At 44.3% G+C, this 23,373-nt stretch overlaps 1 protein-coding gene across 1 annotated transcript in view; it reads right to left on the bottom strand.

The window, feature by feature from the left end:
- Positions 1–23,373, bottom strand: part of EEPD1 (endonuclease/exonuclease/phosphatase family domain containing 1) — a 56,955-nt gene that overhangs the window by 17,772 nt on the left and 15,810 nt on the right. The window contains exon 2 of the mRNA XM_077303294.1: positions 6,795–6,846. Coding sequence (XP_077159409.1) covers positions 6,795–6,846 — 52 coding nt within the window. The remainder of the gene's footprint in view (positions 1–6,794; positions 6,847–23,373) is intronic.

Genomic DNA, 23,373 nt, shown 5'->3' on the forward strand with positions numbered 1-23,373 from the left:
CCCAGTAGACTCTAAAAAAGGCTACACTGACACACACCCAGATTTCAAATTAGAAAGAAAAGTCCATGTACTGTATTTGCTTCTGGCCACAGTTCTCCATTTAGCTAGTAGGGTTGCCAACCTGGCTGGAGATCTCCTGGGATTACAACAGATCTCCTTGTGCCATAGATCAGTTTGCCTGGGATCAGTTTGCCTTGGAAGGTAGAATCCACAGCATTATATTTCATTGAAGTTTCTCCCCTCCCCAAAACCCACCTTCCTCGGGGTCCACCCTCAAAATCTTCAAGTATTTCTCAACATGGTCCTGGTAACCATACTAGTGATATGTGGGGGCAGCTGTGCATGGAGAAAAGAACCACATTACTAGATCTTCAAACTGCTATCCTTTAAAACAAAAACCTTTCCTTCCAAAACCAGCAGCCTTCTCACATTTCCCCTTACTGGGACATGCTTTGTACCAGGCTAAATTCAAGGCTCAGACTCCCAGCTCCATTACTTGGCTACACAACCCTTATCAAATGGTTGTTCTCACAGAAGCAGACTGGCTGGTTGTGATTCCTATCTCGACCCCAACAAAGAAAATCAATTTAGTGATTACAACCACAAAAAACCTCAAGGTAGATTCAGATGGGGAGCCATTTTGGGTCTGAAGCGGCAAAATAAAGTTTGAGTCCAGTGGCACTTTGAAGACCAACAGAATTTTACTCAAGGTATAAATCAGGCTTTCTCAACCAGGGTTTTGTGAAACCCTGGGGTTTCTTGAGAGCACTGAAAGGGTTTCCCGAATGGGTGGGAGTTAAACTTTTATTTATTTATTTAAATTTGTTAAACGTTTATTGAGTGATATGACCATATGGGGTCATGTGGACCTCCTGCTCCCAAAATGGCCAATGGTGGGTCTGGAGGGGCTGGGAAGGGAAGGGGCCCCAGGTAAGCCTTTCTACAGCTCTGCCTCCCTACCATATTCTGCATGATTGTGCTACTTCTGGGCTTTCTCAAAGCCTGAAGAATGTTTCAGGGGTTTCTCATTGGTAAAAAAAGTTGAGGAAGGCTGGCATAAGCCAATCGCCCCATGCCAAAGAAGAAAATGCTGTAAAGATGCCTCTGTGCTTGAGAGGAGATAGATGGAGCACAATGGCAAGGTCTCAGTGAACTACTCTCAGCATTCCACAATTAAGGATACATCTGCCCATTAATCTCCAATCTTGACATATTTATTTCCTTCACTATGGCCCCCCTTCGCAGAATTTGCCCCATTATAACCTAAGCTTGTAATTCCTGTTTGGTCATGGTATCTGTTAAACGTCTTCTTTATGCAGTATGCTAATTTACTTATTGCTTTCTACCTATATATATAGACATGAAAGCTTATATGCCTTGAATAAAACTTACCCATCCGAGGACCTTCCCTTCCCACCTCCTGCCCTACCCCGATCCTAGTCCAGGGGTAGTCAAACTGCGGCCCTCCAAATGTCCATGGACTACAATTCCCATGAGCCTCTGGCAGCAAATGCTGGCAGGGGCTCATGGGAATTGTAGTCCATGGACATCTGGAGGGCCGCAGTTTGACTACCCCTGTCCTAGTCCAACCACTGCAGCGTGTTCTACGACACAACCTTTGCGCTCAAGCGCTCACGATTTCCTGCAGTCATGCCATGACCTGCAGCCAAGCTGGTTTAATTGACTGCAATATGCTTTGGCTCTAATAAATCAGCAAACAGCAGAACTTGAAAGCATGTGTCCTAATTTGATTATTTTAGCCATCGAATCAAAATGATACAATCTTGACACACATGCGCGCGCGCCTCCAAAGCTAAGCACATTAGCCAGGAATGTAGCTGATGTGGGCATTTGCAAGGTTTGCAAGCTCTTAAGTTTTTCAACGTTTGTCAAAAACAAGCATTTCTGGGAAATCTCTCTCTCCCCTTAGTAAGAACCAAGAGAGTGATTCTGGAGTTACTGCCCGCCATTTGCTGAAGAAGCTGCTATAAACTTAGTTCTTCAGAGTCTCAGTTCAGTAGGCATATGCGTGCCCAGAAAACTTGCTTATGAGTTAGTCAAACTATCTCATTAGGAAGTCCTTCTCTTCAGTAGAATGAGAAGGTATGGGATACATACAAGGATGATGGTTGGGTCGTGAGGGAAGAAAATTTGGAAAGGATCTTGGCCACACTGGGGCTCCTGGTGCCACACAGGACAGCTGGGTTTTGTGTCAGTCTGACTGACACGAAGGGCCAGATGTAACCATGAGGAAGCCCAGAATAGAAACGAATAGAACAATTCAAGGAGTCCCTTCCTTTTAGGGCTTTCCCCCCACTTTTCCCAATGGAAAAACAGAGGAAACTGAGGGAAACACTAACCCACGCATACAAGAAACAACTCCTTTGAAATATTCTTCCCTCTTTTGAAACAAGTGAAATGCTGTTTAAGACACTTGAAAAGTACAGCATGGAAATGCATGAGGTCTTTGTTTTCAATTTTTTCTCCACTGGAAAAACTGGGAAATCCACATAACACAGTCCCCCCTCCCAATGTAATTTCTTTCAGTATGCATGCAGTACAATTCAAGTGTTCAGAGTAATTTTTATTCCCACATTTACAGCAAAGTTTGATTTCTTTTAAATTGTTTTTTCAAATATAGATCTTTGCTTTTCTAGTGCAAAGTATTATTTAGGATTTTTCCACATCAGTCTCAACTTTGACCTTCTCTGTCCCAACTCTGGCCATTAAACACAGATTTCTAGCACTTTTTTCAATCCCTTTCTTAGAACAACATTCAAATTAGTTTTCTTGCTTAACCCATCATGGTCCACTGCTGGAAAAAAGCACAGCTGATCATTTATTACATGGCAAATTCTTTTCGCATTCAAAATCTGTTGAATTTTCATACAGAAATGTAGCTTCACAAACATGCTCCTCCGTATAGCCCAAATTTGCTCTCCCTGAGCATGGCAGGCATACAAGGCTATGTAAGAGCCTCTTTAATCTAAAATAAGTAATTTATTCAGTAAGCTACTGGATATAAACCAAAGCCAACGGTGTGAACCAAGGTCATACATCCTCTATAGTCCTGCCAAGTCACAGGCTTTTTTCTTGGACCTGAAAATGAGGCTTATGACACGAGGGAAACACTTTTCCCTTAATGCGATTGTATGAATCAGGGATAAAATTAAGAAATGTTTTACTTTAGAATTAGAGCAATGACTTGATATTCTGCTTCATTGTGGACCTTTCTCCCTTTATTAACTTCATTTAACTTTCCTCCTAACGGGAAGCCAAAAGAGGACACATCATTCTCCAATTCCCTTTTATCCACTCCAGAACTCTGAGAGAGAAACTAGGCTGAGAAAGATTTATTCCAGGTGTGAGCTTTCGAGTGCAAGCACTCTTCCTCTGAGGAGGAAGTGCTTGCACTCGAAAGCTCATACCTTGAATAAATCTTTGCAGTAGCACCTTTGTGCTACTGGACTGATTTTATTGTGCTACTTCAGACCAACACGGCGACCCATTTGAATCTAGGCTGAGAAATGCGACTGGCCTGAGGTCACCCTGTGTGTTTCCACAGCAGGGAGGGTCTTAGCCCACTGCTAATCCACTTCACCACACTGGCTCTTCTTAACCAGAGGGTCAGGAGAGCAACATGACACTGCTGTTCAACAGTTAACTTGGACCAAATCAGGGGAGCTTAGGGAGTTGGGAAGCCTTGTTCTACAGGGCATCGCTCAGTTGCCAAGTGTACCGTTTGCATGCATAAAAATCAAGGGTCAATCCCAGCAATAATCTGTTAATGGATCTGGGGCAAGGTTCTCCCAAAACATGCCTGAACCCTGCCATGCACCAGTGACTTCCAAGATTTGAACACCCACCCATAGAAATGAGATTTAGGGTTGCCAACTATAGCCTAGCTGGAAAGAGACATCGTCATACAATTAAGACACATTCATTTGAATCTGCAGGGTGTGTGTGTGGGGGGGGGTCAGTTGGTTGGGGATCAGCTATCAGCACTGCCTCCCCAGCTCTCTTTCTTCACAATGGAAATGGTGAATGATTGACTGATTCTCTGAAGGGGAATATCAATACCTCTCGAAGCCTGAAGAAAGGTGTTGAAAAAGGGTCACCTGTGCTCTGAGCCAAGTGGCATCTCAGGCCCTGGCAGAATGGTTGGGGCTTGGATCTGCAGGCTTCTGGCCTCCACTACTCCTCTAGGCCAATAATGCAGCAGGGAATTTCACCCTGAGTTTAGCAGCCAATCTGCCCCTGTTGTGAAGAGCTCAGTTCCTGCGGTAAGGAGGCCAACAGGTTGTAAGCCTGCTTATATTGGCATACATTAAATCTATAGGAATCTCTTTAGACTCCTTGTACCCGGTATCTGAAAAGACTGCATTTGATTCAATTAAACACAGACTGTTACACATAGAACTGCAAGTACTTATTTATTTATTTATTTATTTATTTATTTAGATTTATATACCGCCCTCCCCGAAGGCTCAGTAAAGCTAGAAATACTTGCTCTCCATAGAACTTGGGGATCTCACCAAGCTCTCAGCCCCTACCTACGTATTTCTACCCCGCAATGACATAGAGCATTTATGTTAGCTAGAATTAATGCTCTACCTTCTACTGTGCTACATGGGAGATTTCAACAGATCCCACATTCAGCTAGGTTGTGCCCCTGTGGACAATGCTGTATAGAATCAATTACACACGTTTTTTCCCATTGTCCATTTTATTTCTCGATCTGAGCTAAATTTCTTAACTCGCTGCTGTGTAAAAGAGAACTGCATTCGGATGAACTTAAGATTCGGTTTGTTTTGACATCCTGGAACCCTGATATAATTTTACTACCCGAAGAAGTCAGGGCTTACAATCCAGAACCCTGATATAATTGAACCAGTTGCAAAGTTTTTATATCTTGCCATGGGAGATCGTGAATGCATTTTGTCCTACTCTAAAGCATGATTAATGAGCCTCTTGTGGTGCAGAGTGGTAAGGCAGCCGTCTGAAAGCTCTGCCCATGAGGCTGGGAGTTCAATCCCAGCAGCTGGCTCAAGGTTGACTCAGCCTTCCATCCTTCCGAAGTGGGTAAAATGAGTACCCAGCTTGCTGGGGGGTAAACGGTAATGACTGGGGAAGGCACTGGCAACCCACCCCGTATTGAGTCTGCCAAGAAAACGCTAGAGGGCGTCACCCCAAGGGTCAGACATGACTCGGTGCTTGCACAGGGGATACCTTTACCTTTATCTTTAAAGCATGATTTCTGCCTTTGTATAGCAATGGATCCTTTTGCACTTTCCCCCCTTACATTGTACTTTTACATGCTATTAAAGGCTTGTTGTTGTTAAAATATTGGCATACGTATGGGCTAAAAAGCCATGCTGTATAAAAGCAGCCATCTCTATGCTTCAGCCAACAGAGTGCTGGAGTTGTATTTGGGCTGTGTATAACCCCTGGTTAACTATTGCATCCTGAGCAGTTTGCTTTGCTGTGAAAGTGAATTACAATTGATAAAGGTAACAAAGGTTTAATTGTGAAGAAGCCCTGATCAGGCTGAAACACCACTGCAAGGTTGGGGTGGGGGTGGGAAGGAAACCACTGAGAACGCATTTGCAGTCTAAGCTTTAAAAGAAAAGTCACTTGAGGGCAAAAATATTATACTGGAGCAGAAAGAAAGGAAGATATGGTGGGGAAAGTGGAGCAAAAATAGGTTCCCTTCCCCAAATGGGAATATTTCCTCCTTTGGAATGAGTTTTTGAGAAAAGTTTTTGCTCATTCAAACCAAGCACTATAAAGATATTTTTACAAACCACCATCTACACCATTAAATAATGGAGATCCTTATGCCTGCAGACATATACAATGCATTTTCAAAGATATGTTGAGGGTTTAAATCTAACCAATTGTGTCCACGATTACTTTGCTCCGACATGTATAATAATACTCAGTTGAAGTGAATTGTTTTTAATGTTAAGAAAGTTTGACACCTAAATTAGAGATGGGCCAATATCTGCTAGTGGTGATCAGATGGCCAACTAATCAGCAAGTCATTTGGCTCTTTGTGACCTATTCTTTTCTGGTAGGGTTTGGCAACAGGTTCACTGAGAAAGTTGCAGGACCCTTAATCCAATATGCTCTTAGTTATTTGTGAACTGCATTAGACTGATTCTGTCTACTTCATACATCACCAAAGCATCTCACCAAAGCAAACTATTAGTTCTCCCAAAAAGTTTCAAAGGTGACATTAAAAGATGCCTTGTACAAAATATGACATCCTCAAAATCTTGGATACATCCCTCCTCTGACATTTGCACTTATTCTCACAAACACCTCCTCTAACATTTGCATGCAAGTACATGCATAACTCAGCAGCATAGCGCTCTTCTGTGATCTCTTCCCAAGACTAAAGACAAAGTCAGTGAAATATAAAAGGCTACCGGTGGAGCAGGATGGCTCACTAAGAGAGCCCAGAGATGCAACACATGCCAGAGTTCAGAAGAGCAATCTGTAGACATTCAGGTAGTGCATGATGAATGAGAAATACTGTTCTCAAGGATGCTTTAGGGTGATCCTGCATTGAGCAGGGGGGTTGGACTAGATGGCCCCTCCCAACTCTATGATTCTACGAAACAGAAAGAACCAAAGGTCAAGCTGGGAACCAAATTCTATATCTCTGACATGGGTTGAAGGAAGGGTTCTGGGAACTGATTCTTTATGTGGCACAATCCACCATCAACAAGGAATCCTGGTGCCAGCAGCAGAGTTATGCTTGTGTCGCTTTACAAACAGTATAAAAATACCTTTTCCAGTGCATCTTTGTCAACCAGCTCCTGCACAGCCAAAAGCTTGATGCTGTAAGGGACAGAAACACAGAAAATGTGTCAGTTGAAATAACATCCAACTAGAATTTGGAAGTACATAAACATTATGTGGTAAATTAGCCAACTGCTTGCACAACCTGCCAGAATCAACAGATCTACCTCAGGACAACCAGTCACCCATCACCTTTGTCCAGAACACACAATGTTGCTGCTTGCTGTTTTGACAGGGCTCCCACAAACTGACTTCTGCTCAGTAATTATGCTAGTGAAATAGATTGTGTTAGAACTGATAGCGGGAGAACTTTTGGAATGGTGAGAGCCCATCTACAGCCTTGCAGAGTCAGGATAAGAGTCCACCTAGTCAGGCATTCGGAACTATCCAGATGTTACTGGGACGTCTACCAGCTGTTCATGCAGGTGGTAACCTCACCTGGTATTTTCGCAACCCCTCAGGTTATCAGAGCCATGTTGTCTTTGCACCCAGCAGTGCCATTTGGAGAGGGCGGTATACAAATATAATAAATAAATTAAATTAAATTACACCCATCTCCCATTAATTTGTCTGAATGCCACCTAAGCTACTAGAGGAACAGAAAAACAGGGAACCTTGTAGAAACATTCAGAAAGGATAATATGCAAACCACAAAGAAGCTCCAATTCACAAAGTTATACAAAATGAAAAAGCATATGTACAATTTTAATAACAATATACAAACCCTACAAAGTCACAAGAGTACAATGTCACAAAGTCTCCTCACAATTAATCACAACATATATATATACATAGAAGAAGAGTTGGCTCTTATATGCCGCTTTTCTCTTTGAGGAATCTCAAAGCAGCTTACAGTCGCCTTCCCTTTCCTCTCCCCACAACAGACACCCTGTGGGGTGGGTGAGGCTGAGAGAGGCCTGATATCACTGCCCGGTCAGAACAGCTTGATCAGTGCTTTGGTGAGCCCAAGGTCACCCAGTTTGCTGCATGTGGGGGAGTGCAGAATCGAACCCGGCTTGCCAAATTAGAAGTCTTCACTCCTAACCACTACACCAAGCTGGCATAACTCCTAAGAAGACCGAGTAGCTCAGGCTGTTTCGCATCTGCTTCTGCAGGGGAATAGAGAGAGGAGCAAACAACTGAGTTAGGCCTTCAATGAAATGTAAAGTTGATTCTACTTGTGGAGAAGAACAAACGAAGGCATCACTGGTTGTCTGTGCCACAAGCAGGGACTCAGACTAAGTTACTAACCAACATTATCCGAAGGGAATCCTTCACAGGCTATCAATAAAGACAATGAATGTCGTGTCTCTCTAGCCACACTTAGTAGCAGATTACACAAGAGACAGATTGCTAAATAGCAAGTAGTCAACGTCCTCATCTTGTACTAATTAAACCTACAGAAGCAGATCAGCCAATCCTAAATATTGCCATCATTAGAAATGCTCAACAAAAAACAATGGAAGGGTGGAATCATGTCCGTCATTAATTCACCTCTCTGTGTGTTTCAAGTGGGTAGCCATGTTGGTCTGACACAGCACTACAAAACAAAATCAGAGTCCAGTGGCACCTTTAAGACCAACAAAGATTTATTCAAAGCGTGAGCTTTCGAGGGCAAGCACTCGAAAGCTCACACCTTGAATAAATCTTTGTTGGTCTCAAAGGTGCCAATGAACTCTGGTTTTATTTTGTTGTGTTCTCTGTGGGTGTGTGTGGGGGAAGAGAAGTGTCAAGTTGCAGTTGACTTGCAGCAACCCATGGGATTTTCAAAGCAAGGGACCGATAAAGGTGGTTTGCCATTGTCCCCCTCTGCATAAAAACCCTGGCATTTCTTGGTGGTCTTCCATATCCAGATCATAACCAGGGCTGCGCTTCAACAGACCACTCTGTAAAAAAGTGACTGCCCAATCAGCCAAAGTCAGCCATTTTGCTGAAACCTGAGCATCTTGAAATATGTGCAGGTGACTATGCAAAAAAAAAAAAAGTTTGCTTTTCCAGAGCAAAAAATGGGGTGCAGGATAGGAACAGAGGGAGAGGAAGAGAGACAAGAGTTCAAGGCAAGCCGTTTGAATTCTATAATTAAGGCGGTTAAGAGGTTTATGCAGCTTGTCTGTAAGTTTATTTGCAATCTTCAGCTTGATTGTGTGCTAACGGGAAAGAAGAGAGAAATAAGACGGTCCTTCAGTCCTTTCTTAACCTTAGCCAGGCTTCTGTGCTGACTAACAGAAAGCAGGAGGCTGCTCAAGGAGCGCAATCACCAAGCCAGGATTTATAGCACTGCATTGTGAAGGAGAGATCAATTTGTCTAAATGGTAGCTGGCAGCCTGGCACCAGTGCCTTGTGGCAGAAAGCAAAACTGATTGGACATCCTCTGTGGTTTTTACAGGACTGGAGGTGAAATTGCTCTAAAAATAGGAGATAGTTACTGCTGCCTGTTCGGTATGCTGCACTTTCCCAAGTCTACAAAGGTTGGCTTTAAAAGAAGCAAAACAAAAATCCTTAGTGCTGCTTATGGAGCAAAACATGACCGTCCAGGCTGCAGGACATGAAACCTGCACTGGCAAATTAAGGGATACCAGGCAGTGATTCAACCTGGGCGTTATTGCACAGGACTGGCTAAAAAAGGGACCTGCAGAAAGACCAGCTTACTCCGGGACGGAAGCCACAGTAGGCCAAAGCAGAACAGAGGCAGCCAAACTGTGGCTCTCCAGAGGTCCAGGGACTACAATTACCATGATGCCCTGCCAGCACCATATGGTTTTTGCCCGAGTGACACCCCAAAGTTGCTGGCATCTCCTCTCTTCCCAAAAGGCTGAGGTGCAAATTAATATCTGCACCACCTAATTTAATCCAGTCTACAGTCCATCCTGTTTGTGAGACAGTCAAGAAAACTTAGCAATGCCGCAGGAAACATCTTTTCCTTCACCCTTTTGCACCCAGCCTGAGGGGAATTCTGAGAACTCACACAACACTTGTGATTTTTTAATTGGTCCTACTAAAAATAAAATACAAGTGTTCTGAGTGTTCTGAGAATGTTAGTTTTTCTTTTCTGGTTGGCTTTTCTTTTCTGGTGAGTAAACATTTTTAAAAGTTTTTTTTTTTAAATAATGCAGTTGCTTCAGCCAAATGACTGAATACAATATCTTTCAACCAGTGCTGATTAAATTTGCCCCTCATGCTAAAAATAGATGGCTTGCAGGCACGTAATATAAGAAAAGGAAATATAAGGGCTTTTATTGCGCTGAACTTGAAACACAATTGGCTATTTTGACTGCACGCACCAGCAGAATGTTATTGCTTCTGCAAGGTGACGTTCAACATATTTTGCCCCCAGGCTGGTAATGATGAATTGTGCCAGCTTTCTCACTAGCAGAGAGGTTCCTTCCAAGTTATTCTTTCAGCAATTCTGCCAAGACCCTGTAAATCTCTCTCTGTCTAAAAGATAACAAGAACACCTTCAATTTTGTGCATGTGATCCCAACCTGGCTTATAAACATAGTTGTTTATAGCCAGCTTGGTGTAGTGGTCAGGAACGCAGACTTCTAATCTGGCGAGCCAGGTTCGATTCTGCACTCCTCCCCCACGTGCAACCAGCTGGGTGACCTTGGGCTTGTCACAGCCCTCCTGATAAAGCTGTTCTGACCGAGCAGTTATGGCCTCACCTATCTCAAAGGGTGTCTGTTGTGGGGAGAGGAAATAGAAGGCGATTGGAAGCCAGTTTGAGACTTCTTCAGGTAGAGAAAAGCAGCATCTAAGAACCAACTCTTCTTCAATCATATCAGGGTTCCCTCAGCTTCATCTACCTCACAGGGTGTCTGTTGTGGGGAGAGGAAAGGGAAGGCGAGTGGAAGCTGGTTTGAGACTTCTTCGGGTAGAGAAAAGCAGCATCTAAGAACCAACTCTTCTTCTTCTACTACTTTAATGAGACTATAGAAGTGTGCTCCTCTCAGAATGATAGCTAATGTAAAAGAAATGACTCTTCAGCTGGCATCTTTCAAAATCCTACCAATGGGGTTTGCTAGATTAGAAACACTAATGAATGAAGGAGAATGTCAAGAACCCTCTAAGATATCTTACCACCAAGCTGCCTAGAGTGGCATTAGAGAGAGAGAGTGGCTCAGAGACCTTGGCAAATAAAACTGGCCTCTTGTTTCTCCACCCAGAGAGCTTGCTTGGTGGCTAAAGAAGACAAAAAGCTGGTTTAGATACCCCTTTTTTCACTACCTGAAGTCTCAAAGTGGCTTATAAGCACTTTCCCTTCCTCTCCCCACAACAGGCACCCTGTGAGGTAGGTGAGGCTGAGAAACTCTGACATAACAGCTCTGTGAGAACAGCTCGTTACAGTCCTGTGACTATCCCAAAGTCAGCCAGCTGGAAGGAATAGGAAATCAAACCCGGCTCTCCAGATTAGAGACCACCTCTCTTAACCACTACACCATGCTGTTGCAGGCAATACATTTTATTGGTTGAGGCACAGAACACGGCTGTCTGAGGGCTATACTAGAAGTGGTGGCAGCCTCAGGCCACCCATAGGGATGCTGCCACCACCTTAAGTAGTTTAAAAATGCTGCAAGGGCCCAATCCTGATCAAAGTAGCAACGTGGCAGGACCAGGCACTCTCATCCCCTCCCCAACCTTTTTCAGGTGCCAAAACGGTTCCAGAGGGCTGTTTCAGATCTTGAAAAAGTGCAGAGAACAAGATCCCCTCATCCTGCTACACAGGACTGGGCCACTGCAGCATCTTTAAAGCCCTTAAGACACAAGGCGACCAGCACATCTGGATGGGGCTTGAAGCAGCAGCCCCCAAGGGCAAAGCAGAGGAGGGGAAAGCTTGGGAGGAATTTCAAAAGATCAGGTCATGGGTCAGGCAACCCATGCCTCTCACTTGTAACATGTGTGCTTTAAAGGGGCAGCACACACTTCCTCAATAAAAATTTCCAGCATAAAGTAGAAGCCTGGCATCAAGGTGAAAAATGCAGCTCATTAAAATGAAATATACTGTCCTTTGTAGCCAATATATACAGTGGCACATAGCCAATCATATGTTTCTCATGAAGAAGCAGCATTTCTATTTCCAGAAGAGGAGGTAGGGATTCCTGTTGAGACTCACTTTGCCCCCCTATGCTATTCCTGAGGGTCTGCTGAGAGCCACCCCACCCCCCCAAGAACAAAATGGAAGGACTTAATTGGCAGCAGGAAGAGGAACCAGGAGAACCCTGCACCACCACGCCCCTCCCCAGGTGGTCTCACCAGGTCTCCGCTTCTCTGAATTCAGTGTGGCTTCCTCTTCTCTCATGTGAGCTGACAACTGGAGCCTCAAACCCAGGACACATGTGTATTTTAAACCAAAAACCAGCATGGGGACCACCCAAATCAGTGAATTCCACCTTCCCCTTTCACGGCTGGCCATAAGTATGATTTTGTAGCGAGGGCATAAAGATTTTTTTTGATCCTGAAAACAGGGACTCAATGTGGTTTGATGTGATGATGTTATCCGTTCAGTCGTGTCCGACCCTCGGCAATTCTATAGGAAAGTCTTTGCCATGGTTCCCTGTCTCTGACTGCTTCTTTCAGTTGGTCCGTGGTCATTCCTGTATCAGCTTGGATCGTGTTGAGCCAGCGGATCCTTTGGTGACCACGTTTCCTTTTGCCGCTGACCATGCCGAGCATTAATGATTTTTCTAGCAAGTTTGATCGCAGGATGTGTCCAAAGTAAGTGAGCTTCAGCCATAATATTTTCCCTTCTAATGACATTGGTTTGCTCCTCTCTAAAACTATCTTGTTGGTAACTTTGGCTGTCCATAGTTCAATGTGGCTTACAAATAATACAAAGCTACATAAAAACCAAGTTGTGTAACATCAGCTTGATTAACAAGCACTCGATATCAGAGCCTAATTATCAAGAAACTGGATTTTATTCTAATCACAGTACATCCTTCTATCGAGACCAAACCCTACAGTTTTAGCTGATTTTAGCTCCAATTTGTTTGCTACTACATTAACACAGGGGGTGAATCCGATCCCACTCGGGTTGACGTGTTTTGTAATTACGAAAAATGCACCGCATTTCCAACGTGCTATCGATTGTGTTTAAACCGTGTATTGCTGGAGCCAGCAGGTTTCTTAAGGCTTTGACAGCACCAAGGTGTACTGGGAATATCTCTTTCCACCCCCCCTCTTTACAGTCTTTTCAATTTCGTTTGGATGGCTCATATCATGCATAAAATTCTCTCCACTGGCAGGAGTCCGGCTAAGATTGAAAACAAAGACCTGGGGTCCCAGGATAATAGCTGGCTTAGGATTTCCGCAAAAAGAACATGATTATTTTGCAAATAAAGAAACTCGTGTGTGCTTGGTTCCATTACTATATTTTTACTAATTTGTTCCATGGACTCCACTCTGATGCCTGAGGAGTCCCATTTCCTCCATCGGATTCTGCCTCATCGCTTCACCTCAAAGACTGGCTAGCCCTTTTGTGTGTGTGTGTGTGTGTGTGTGCATGTGATATATATAAATGCACATAAAAGAGGTCAATGGTTTATCATCATTTCTTGACACAAAACAAAGTTAAAAATAAAATGCGGGGGCTGTGAGAGGAATTCAGAAATCGGTCCTTGCTCTTAGGGATTTATCATCCAAGGAGTTAAATCCTGCGTCCTTGCCAAATGGCTTTAAACCGTAAGCAATCAAATGTAATTTAGGGTTGTTTGATTCCATGCTTTCGCAGGGCCCTTTCTGCCAAATCCTACGCAGGGCTTTCAGCGAGAAGACTTTCATCTCACATTCATTTTCAACAAAGAAAAGAAGAGAAGGACGGGTAAGTCTCCACGCGAGAGAAAGGCCCGTTATTAAAGAAGTACATAAACATATAGCAGCTCTCAGCGAGCCTGAATTAGGCTGAGTAATCGTGAGTTTTCTGAAATCAGCATCCAGAAGGTTTAACGGGGACTTGAATACAGGCTTCCCATGAGAAAACCAAAATCATTTTCCTCTGTGTTACGCTGGTCTAAGCAGAGCTAGATTACAGAGAAAATGCTCATGCACTTTAGTAATAATTCTCAAGCAGTCAGTCAGTGTACACATTATGACTATTCTTTGGAGGCCATCAAAGCCCACATGTTTCACACATGGAGTGTTTTGATGCATGCAGTACCATGAAATATTCCTCAAAGTTGTGGCCTGGACCTTCTTAGACTGCATTGAATCATAGAGTTGGAAGGGGCCTCCAAGGTCATCTAGTCCAACCCCCTGCCGAATGCAGGAAATTCACCACTATATCTATGTGTAAAAAATGGCCTAGACAGCGCCTCAAGTAGCTCAGCAGCTGAAGATGGCTGCCTTGGGTTTGGCCTGTACCAGGGTGGCAGACCAGCTGGTAGCGCTGCACAAACTTTGCCAAAATCCCATCTTGAAGAAACAGCTAGGTGGAAATATAGCTAAACCACAAAACAAAGAAGCCTGCAAGCCAACACTAAATGAGAGTTGACACTGGTATTTTTTGCCTGAAGCCTCTCTGGAAACAGAAACCGGGGACCCTTTCGTCCTCATTTTTGCAGGCACTTTTAAAGAAACAACTGGAGCCATTAATGCCTTTTAAAAAAATGAGACAATCTGATTGTTTAGCTAGAACGTTTAAATTTCAGGACCATCCTATTTGTTTCACATGAAAAGCTACAGGAGGGTTGGGCACTTCGGTGTCCGAAGCAGCCATTCACGCCTGATGCAGCCAGTACCACAGCGTGGGGAGGGGGAAGGGGAGGTGCAGGTGATGGCTGCCGCTTTAGGAGCGCTTCGGACGCCGACTGTCTTAAAAATACACACTGGGGGAAAATTAGGCTTGCAGCACATTCTCAATGCTCTATTGTAAAAAAAAAAAAATTAACCACAAAGTAAACAAGATGATTTTCCCATTGGGATGCGGCTGTTTCTCTCCCCCCACGCCCCATAACAAAGGAATTCAATGGTATTATAAGAAACCCGAGCTTCAGATCTGCTATGAAGATCCCGCTGTGTATATTACACATCACATCTACCACTAAATCAAAAGTGCTTGTTATTTGATACTCAACCAACTCTTTGGATGTTTATGTATCTGTATTTCTAATCCGGAGCACATTCATTTTCTCCAGGATCTATACTACTTAAGACAAATGATTTCTCTAAAATATGCTGGGATATGCCAAGAGTTTCCCAGCACCATCAAACACACCGTGTAAAGCTGTACAAACGGGATCTGGCCGGCGATAATACCCAGAATTATGTTACAGCAGGAGCGTAAAAATGATCTGCTTTCTAAAGTTTTCTTCCCATACGCACAGAAAACACCCAAGGGGGACATGCAGGAACCCGGAAAGCACATTAAGGAAAAAACAGAATAAATGCATCTTTTGTTGAACAGCTTATATAATCAAGCAATTATTCCTAAAGGAGGATGTGTTACACTCTGGAGCAAGGGTAGTCAGACTGCGGCCCTCCAGATGTCCATGGACTACAATTCCCATGAGCCCCTGCCAGCGAACAAATGGGAATTGTAGTCCATGGACATCTGGAGGGCTGCAGTTTGACTACCCCTGCAAGGAATGCAAGGAACCTGGATGGAACTGCGGCAGAGAGATGCTGAGAACAGAAGGAAAGCTGAAGGCCAAAATCAAAACCTCCAGGCCCTTTGGAGGTTTCACAAGGCCAGTTGCAGCAAGATCGTGTGGAAATTGGAAGAGATAGCCAAGCTGCAAGTGGAAGGCCAGGACTACTGAGACAATGGATCACAGAGAAAACCCCACTCCAGTCCTGAAATTGGCACCACAACAGTTTGTTTGTTTGCTCATTCAACTTCTAGGCCACTGCTCCTGGCCAGCCAGCTCACTGCTGCTTACAACATGAAACAACAATACAGCCGTTATTAAAATACACAACTCCCCCCTCCAACCCGCCACCCCGCACCAATCATCCTGCCCCCATCTCCCTGGCTGCTACATATCTGGGGAGATTACCATTGGACACATTGCAGGAGAGGCTAAGATCTTCCTTCTCACCAAATGCCTGGAGAAAGAGGTCCGTCTTGCAGGCCCTGCAGAACCATGTTAGTTCCATCAGGGCCCTCAGCTCTTCCGGGAGCTCATTCGACTAGGCAGGGGACAGGGCCGAAAAAAGTTAAGCGACCCCATCTCATTCTGGGATTTGCTTATGTCCCAGGAGAAAAGCAGAAGTATGAAAGTAACCTGGAGGGCCCAGGTCAACCAGATCTCATCAGATCTTGAAAGCTAAGCAGACTAGTGTCTGGATGAGAACCCACCAAGGATCTCAGGATGATTATGCAGAGGTAGGGAATGGCAAACCTTTTGCCTTAAAAGCCCTACAAGGTCACCAAAAATCAGCTGTGACTTGAGGACATGGACCAATCAACCATGAAAACTGCAGAGTAACTATTTGGTAATCTGCCAACTGTCTGACAAGAAACTCTCCATGTGCTACAGGAGGACTAAGATTTGGAGAACTGGAATAGCTGGGGGAGACACTTGGAGACTGAAGACATTACTGACAGAACCCAATAGTCACTCGTTGTTTCCCGGGGGGGGGGGATTCTGTGAGGCAGGCGAGGAATAGAGATTTATCAGCCCACCCCCTCAACAAGACAATCGCACAGAATTCTCCAGGGGAAGCCACAGACATTGAACAGGTATAACAATATCAATGGCTCAATTAAATCAGAGTCCAGTAGCACCTTTAAGACCAAGAAAGATTTAGAAGAAGAAGAAGAGTTGGTTCTTATATGCCGCGTTTTCCTACCCGAAGGAGGCTCAAAGCGGCTTACAGTCGCCTTCCCATTCCTCTCCCCACAACAGACACCCTGTGAGGTGGGTGAGGCTGAGAGAGTGCTGATATCACTGCTCGGTCAGAACAGTTTTATCAGTGCCGTGGTGAGCCCGAGGTCACCCAGCTGGTTGCATGTGGGGGAGCGCAGAATCGAACCTGGCATGCCAGATTAGAAGCCTGCACTCCTAACCACTACACCAAACTGGCTCTCTTTATTCAAGGCATGAGCTTTCAAGTGCAAGCACTCTTCCTCAAAAAACTCCCTACATGACAGTGTGAATATATAGCAAAAATTATTTCTATTAAATTAGTAAACTGTGTCACACATCCAAATACAGCCATATGGTAATTCTTTGCCAAGACAGGCAATCAATCCCCTGGAATTCAATTGTGGTTCACAAAAACATAAGGAGAAATAAAACTCAGTCAGTGATCAAAGTCTCCCACCCCACCGTTTGCTGCTTGCCCCATCTGTCACCATGCAAGTGTGACACATTCCTGTAAGGGAATATCGGTGGCTGTGTAGATAGGTGCTCCCTTTCAGGACTGACCTATGCTCTCCTGAGTCATTTACTCCTTAATCCAGTATTTGACTGCTACATTTATTACCATAACAGAGGGAGGGGAGGAAACCTGTCCGGTGACAGTCTCCAAGCGGATCAATCTGATAACGTTATCAGAATGAGTAAGGAAGGGCGCACACAAACTATACACGACATCTCTGTATCACAACATTAACGATACTGTTGAAAACAACAGCCACTCTGTTGAGAGCTAAAGTCTATATCAAGTCAAAAGTTTCAGTTCTGCCATAGTCTCACACAGCAACTGCCCTTCCCTTAGCAGGATTCTGTTCCCTGAGACAACGACGGATTTCGTCACTACCCTCTTGACAAACCGCTGTGAGCAGAGCAGCTTAGCAACTCAAAACACAACACTGTCTGATGTGGGCAACGAGGGAGGGAAGGTGTTTCCTGTAGCAGCTGTGTGCAAACCGGCACATAATCTGTTTTGAGTTCTAATCCTACTGCCTGAAGGGCCACAGGGAGCTTTCATGCACCCCTGAACAAATGGCCTCTAGCACATTCAGAAGAGCACGTGTGGACAACTTGATTAAAACAATAAAAACAGAGTCCAGTAGCACCTTTAAGACCAACCAAGATTTATTCAGGGCGTGAGCTTTCAAGTGCAAGCACTCTTCCTCAAACTTGCACTTGAAAGCTCACGCCTTGAATAAATCTTTGTTGGTCTTAAAGGTGCTACCGGACTCTGATTTTATTGTGCTTCTTCAGAACAACACGGCTACCCATTTGATTAAAACAGTGTGCCAAGCAGCATCTTGCCCTGTTCCTCCAGATTCCAAGCCAACTTCCCCCCACACCCAGATTTTGAACTCTTCCTGATGACTGTATGAATACATGAAGCTGTCTTATACTGAATCAAATTTTGGTTTATAAGGTCAATATTATTTGCTCTGACCGGCTGTGGTTTTCCGTGTCCCAGGTCAAGGTTCTTTTAAATCACCTGGCCCCTGCTCCTTTTAACAGGAGAAGCCAAAGACTAGATTTCTGGCCATTCTGCACGTGAAGCCAGAACTCTGCTCCTGAGCCACCGTCCCTCCCTGGGGGCATACAAACATGGATAATACCCATGTAGGAATTTTGGGTCATGTGTGGACCATACCTGAGGCAATTGGCAGCAATTAGGAAGGCACACCAGCATCCTTCTCACCTGTTTGTCAGGTGCCAATAGGCTAGGGGAATGATAATGTGTTAGTACACGGCAGAAAGTGGTTACATGACTGGGATAAGTCATCAAATGCAGGCTCATTTGTGATCATTAATCACAGCATAATTGAGCAAGGCTAATCCTGAATAACTAGAAAACACTCCCTTTATATTTTTGTTCACATGTTTTCCTCTGAGGGATAACAGCAGGGCCCAGGGGTGGGGTAGAATAGTATTGCCTGACAAAACCACATGAGGAGAATTAACACCTACACACAGTTTTGTAACAGTTCCTTGCATTGATTTCATCATCATTTAAAAAACACCTCAGCCACTGATTCCCCCCACATTCCTCCTAATTTGACCCTTATTTAGGTATTTCTCCCCAATGGAAGACCCAAGGCTCCACCTCTTCCCATCACGTGATTCCGACATCACACCACTTCCCTTCACATGTCTGCAGTTGGGTGGATCTTTTAAATATCATTTGCCCGTGAGTCACTGCGGCACAGGGAAAGCAGCATTGAGTTGGCTGTGGGCAACGCATATTCACAGAGCTGCCAGATGCATGTCCACAGGTGGTAGCTGGAGATGTTCGGGGATTACAACTGCTCTCCAGGTGACTGAGATCGGTTCCCCTGGAGAAAGTGGCCATTGTGGATCGTGGACTTGACAACACTGCAGCTTATGTATTCAGGCCTTTTGTCATATTTGAAGCACGCTGGATGCTGAGAAGGGATTGTTCTGTGTATACAGGGTAATGTAAGAAGCCTAGGAGCGTAATGAATTATGTGGAGGGAAATCTGTCACATTCCAACTAAAGATCCAATGGGATGAAATTAATTCAAAAGAAACTCTGTCTAAACATCCGGAAGAAGTTCCTGACAGTTAGAGCAGTTCCTCAGTGGAACAGGCTTCCTCTGGAGGTGGTGGGTTCTCCATCTTTGGAGATTCTTAAACAGAGGCTGGGTAGCCATCTGACGGAGAGGCTGAAGGTGAAGGTTCAAGGTTCAAGGGGGTGGCAGGTTACAGTAGATGAGCGATAGGGATGTGAGTGTCCTGCATAGTGCAGGGGGTTGGACTAGATGACCCAGGAGATCCCTTCCAACTCTATGATTCTATGTTCCTTTCATTCTATTCCCAATCTACTTTCTTAGAACGCTCCAGGAGCTGGGCATAAATATCTTTTTCTCAGGAATCTCAACCGGCCCTAACAGATGTGGCTTGAACTAGTTAGGAACTCCAAAGGAAAAGACTTCTCAAATATTATATGAGCTAGTTTTGGCAAAGTGATGCTACTCATTACTACGCTAGCTGATGTAATAGTGAAATTATAGCTCCAGATCAATTATAAATTCATTAATCAAGAAGGAATATGATCCATGCTCCATTGGCAAGAAGCTTTATAAAACCATAAAACATCTCTTAAAATCAGATTTCCCCCCAAAAATCAAACTGAAGTAGCTGAAGACATTTGGGTTTTTCCCAACATGCAGCAGAGTGAGCGTGCAGATTCTCTTTCACTTTGCTTTCCTTTGGCTTTACGGTGCGTATTCTGCCTGCCTGAGAGCAGCATGAACTTTGTGAAGAGTCTGCTTGTTGAACTCAAGTAACTTCAAACCGGGCAGAAAGCCAAGCAGACATCTTGGAGGTTACTAGGGTTCCTTCTGGAAGAAGAACGTGTTTTAAAAGCGACAGTAGGAGAGAAATTGCTGACAGCGGACACACTGCCACGTGGCTAGAAGAACGATTTCATTTATCCGCACAAATTACGCCACGATGCAGCTGAGATTAATCAGAAATTAATCAGAAACGTTTCCCAATTTGTTTAATTGTGGTTTGTGACCATGTACCTATGTGTAGAAGCCCAGATTCTTTTAAAAAACAGAGTAGCGTCAGGATCTCACCGTTCCTTTCATTGGGATTCAAACCGTCACAACTGTCAACTGTTCTCCAGATCTCCAGTTGGGGAGACAGATGATTTTTAATACTACTTTCCCTGATCCCTAAAAAGAAGACACCTGGAAATCAAACCTGCAAATCTTGAGGTTCCGACATGGGAAAGCTAGGAGTGAAATCACATGGTCAGCTCCATCTCAACATTTTCAGGTTAGGTCAAGAGATAACTTCCACATTTTACAGCAGGGTTGTTGTGAATCTAAAACCAACTTGGGCAGAACGTTGATTGTGAGAGATTAATCAAGCAGGTGTTCAGTTGCAGCTGATCAGCTACTGTTCCTGGCTTGGCACGGTTTTGCTGCCCCACATTCAAAGGTGAGGTAGAATACGGGTTTACTTGTATATATAAAATTGTTTTCAATTTTGTAAGATATTACTTTTGAACATTTATGTTTAGGACAACCATTGAGGAAAATTTCCATTTGAAAACGGGACATATCTAGAAACCGTTCTGGTTGGAGCCTATACAGGAATAAACAAACAAGAATGAAGAACCCTTTACTTCATTGGTTTTGTAATAATTTTAGTTATATTTAAGAGCCTCTTGTGGCGCAGAGTGGTAAGGCAGCAGACATGCACGCTGAAAGCTCTGCCCATGAGCCTGGGAGTTCAATCCCAGCAGCCGGCTCAAGGTTGACTCAGCCTTCCATCCTTCCGAGGTCAGTAAAATGAGTACCCAGCTTGCTGGGGGGTAAACGGTCATGACTGGGGAAGGCACTGGCAAACGACCCCGTATTGAGTCTGCCATGAAAACGCTGGAGGGCGTCACCCCAAGGGTCAGACATGACCCGGTGCTTGCACAGGGGATACCTTTACCTTTACCTTTTATCTATAGTAGCCTTGGGATAGTTTTTTTTCTTTCTCTCTTTGTATTCACTGCGAACCGTCCCACTTGTCTATATTTTCCCCAGTGATGAAGTCAACCCCTGTCCGGCACTCTGCCCAGGGCCTTGGTCCTCATGCGTACAGCAAGGAGGTGAGTAGGCCAGTGGTGTGTCTCCTTGCGATCTCTGATTGCTCAGCCCCCACAGCCACAGAGTGTTTTGCAGCGCTGCTGTTGTTGATATCCAGGCGGCTCTTTGATGAGGTTGACCTCTGCACAGAAACAAACCCACAGTTCCTTGAATTTGCCGAGCCGCCTCCCAAGAAACTCAGGGTGTCAACCTGGAGCCTGGAACTCTCACCGTGAGCACCTGCTGATCATGTTTGCAAACTACACACCTCTCTTTCTCAAAATGGACACGGCAGCGGGTTCAGATTCTGTCTTCTGTCGACAGCCTCACAACCGAGGGCAGCAGTGTTTTGCCAACGGATCGTGCTATGTGCGTCCACACCTTTTATTGAATTATTCAAACGTTTTGGGTAGGTATATTTTAAAAGCTCTTTGACTGTTTTGATGTTCGATGTCTCGGGAGCAAAGAAATGATTTATAGAAGTAAAACAATCTGTACTCTTTCAGCCTCAACAAAAATTGAGTCCAATAGCACCTTTAAGATCAACAAAGATTCATTCAAGATTCATGAATGAATCCTTGTTGGTCTTAAAGGTACTATTGGACTCAATTTTTGTTGTGCTACTTCAGACCAACATGGCTACCCACCTGAATCTATCTTTCAGCCTCAGGTTTTGTCCATTGTAAAGCAGTAGCCTGGGTCACTTGTAGTCCTAGCATAGATCTCCAGATGAGAGGTTAGAATTCACAGTCTATGTTAACCCAAAAGCTGATCTGTACAACAAAAGGCAAGGGAATTTGACCAAAAGCATATCATTAGGGAAAGCCTACACACTGGAAAGAGATAACTTTCGCTGATTTCTCAAGGCGCAGCCACACAAACAAATCATACCTCTCCTCCACTGGTACCTTTTGTGATATCATCAAACCCTACATGGAGACAGATGGCTCCGCGGCTCTGATTGAGACAGAATCAGCCGGAATAGCCTAGCAGCCACGCAAAATGGTGGCCAAGCAATTCAATGATTCATATCCTTCCAAGTATCTTTCCACTGTCTTGCCTTCTCTCTCTTAACACTGTAGCTATAGCTTCCTTGCTACAGCATATTTCCAAATATATGCCATTGCCGGCAAGGTATTGAAAGGGGAAATTCCACAACCACTTCCGGATTGCTTTGACCCACCGGGCCATTGTTTCCCTGCTCACCTGCCACATTGATCTACACTGGAATTCACCTGAGAACACTTCCCCATGACTTTGATCTTCAACTAGAAGGGGCCAAATTCTGGGAACAATAAAGCCAACCATCCATTGAAGATACTTTCAGAAAGATTTCTTTCTACTCACAAAAGGCTGGAATACATTTATGTAAAAGACAATGCAACAGGGTATGGGGAGGGGGGCTAATGCTTACTGCTCATTCTGTAGCCATAAGAAAGAGACGATGCAGGCTGGGCAACAGTTGGAGAACTTCTGCAGGAAAATCAGCCTTTAGGTGCCAACTGACAGGGAAGTCAAGACGCAGAATTCTTTTGAAAGCCAAAAGAGGGAATGCTCTGTCTCTCTGCCCTGATTAAAATCTTCTGTGGAATTTCTACCAAGGTTTCCCACTCAGAAAACAAAGGGAAGAAAACCTTCTTCATACAAAATAAGATGATGAGAAGTTGCACGGCCAGAAGAACATCACCAGCCCCCGTGTTCCAAATTTCAACATCCAATAAGAGCAACTGAGGAAAGAATCAGAAATAGCCCCTGGTGTGCAACATCTGGGAGGCAGGGGAGAGACTTTCCTAGGCAACCAGACAGCAAACTGTGGAGAAAGGAGGTTGGACACGTTTTGTAAGACTTATTTGCAAGGCTCCTGTGGCTGATCTCCCCAACCATCTGATTTTTCCAAGACCAACACTGATTGTAAAGAAGGCAGCTGGAGATAGCCAAGGGGCAAGACAACAACAAGAACAAAAGGAGCAGTCTTTATCTTTCTCTGCATGGTCTCTTTTTTGCTTTAGGATGCTTAGGGCTGATCCTGCGTTGAGCAGGGGGTTGGACTAGATGGCCTGTATGGCCCCTTCCAACTCTATGATTCTATGATTCTATTAGGGCTAATACTGGAT

Source organism: Paroedura picta, chromosome 11, assembly GCF_049243985.1.
Source record: "Paroedura picta isolate Pp20150507F chromosome 11, Ppicta_v3.0, whole genome shotgun sequence".
In the NCBI taxonomy this organism is placed as follows: domain Eukaryota; kingdom Metazoa; phylum Chordata; class Lepidosauria; order Squamata; family Gekkonidae; genus Paroedura; species Paroedura picta.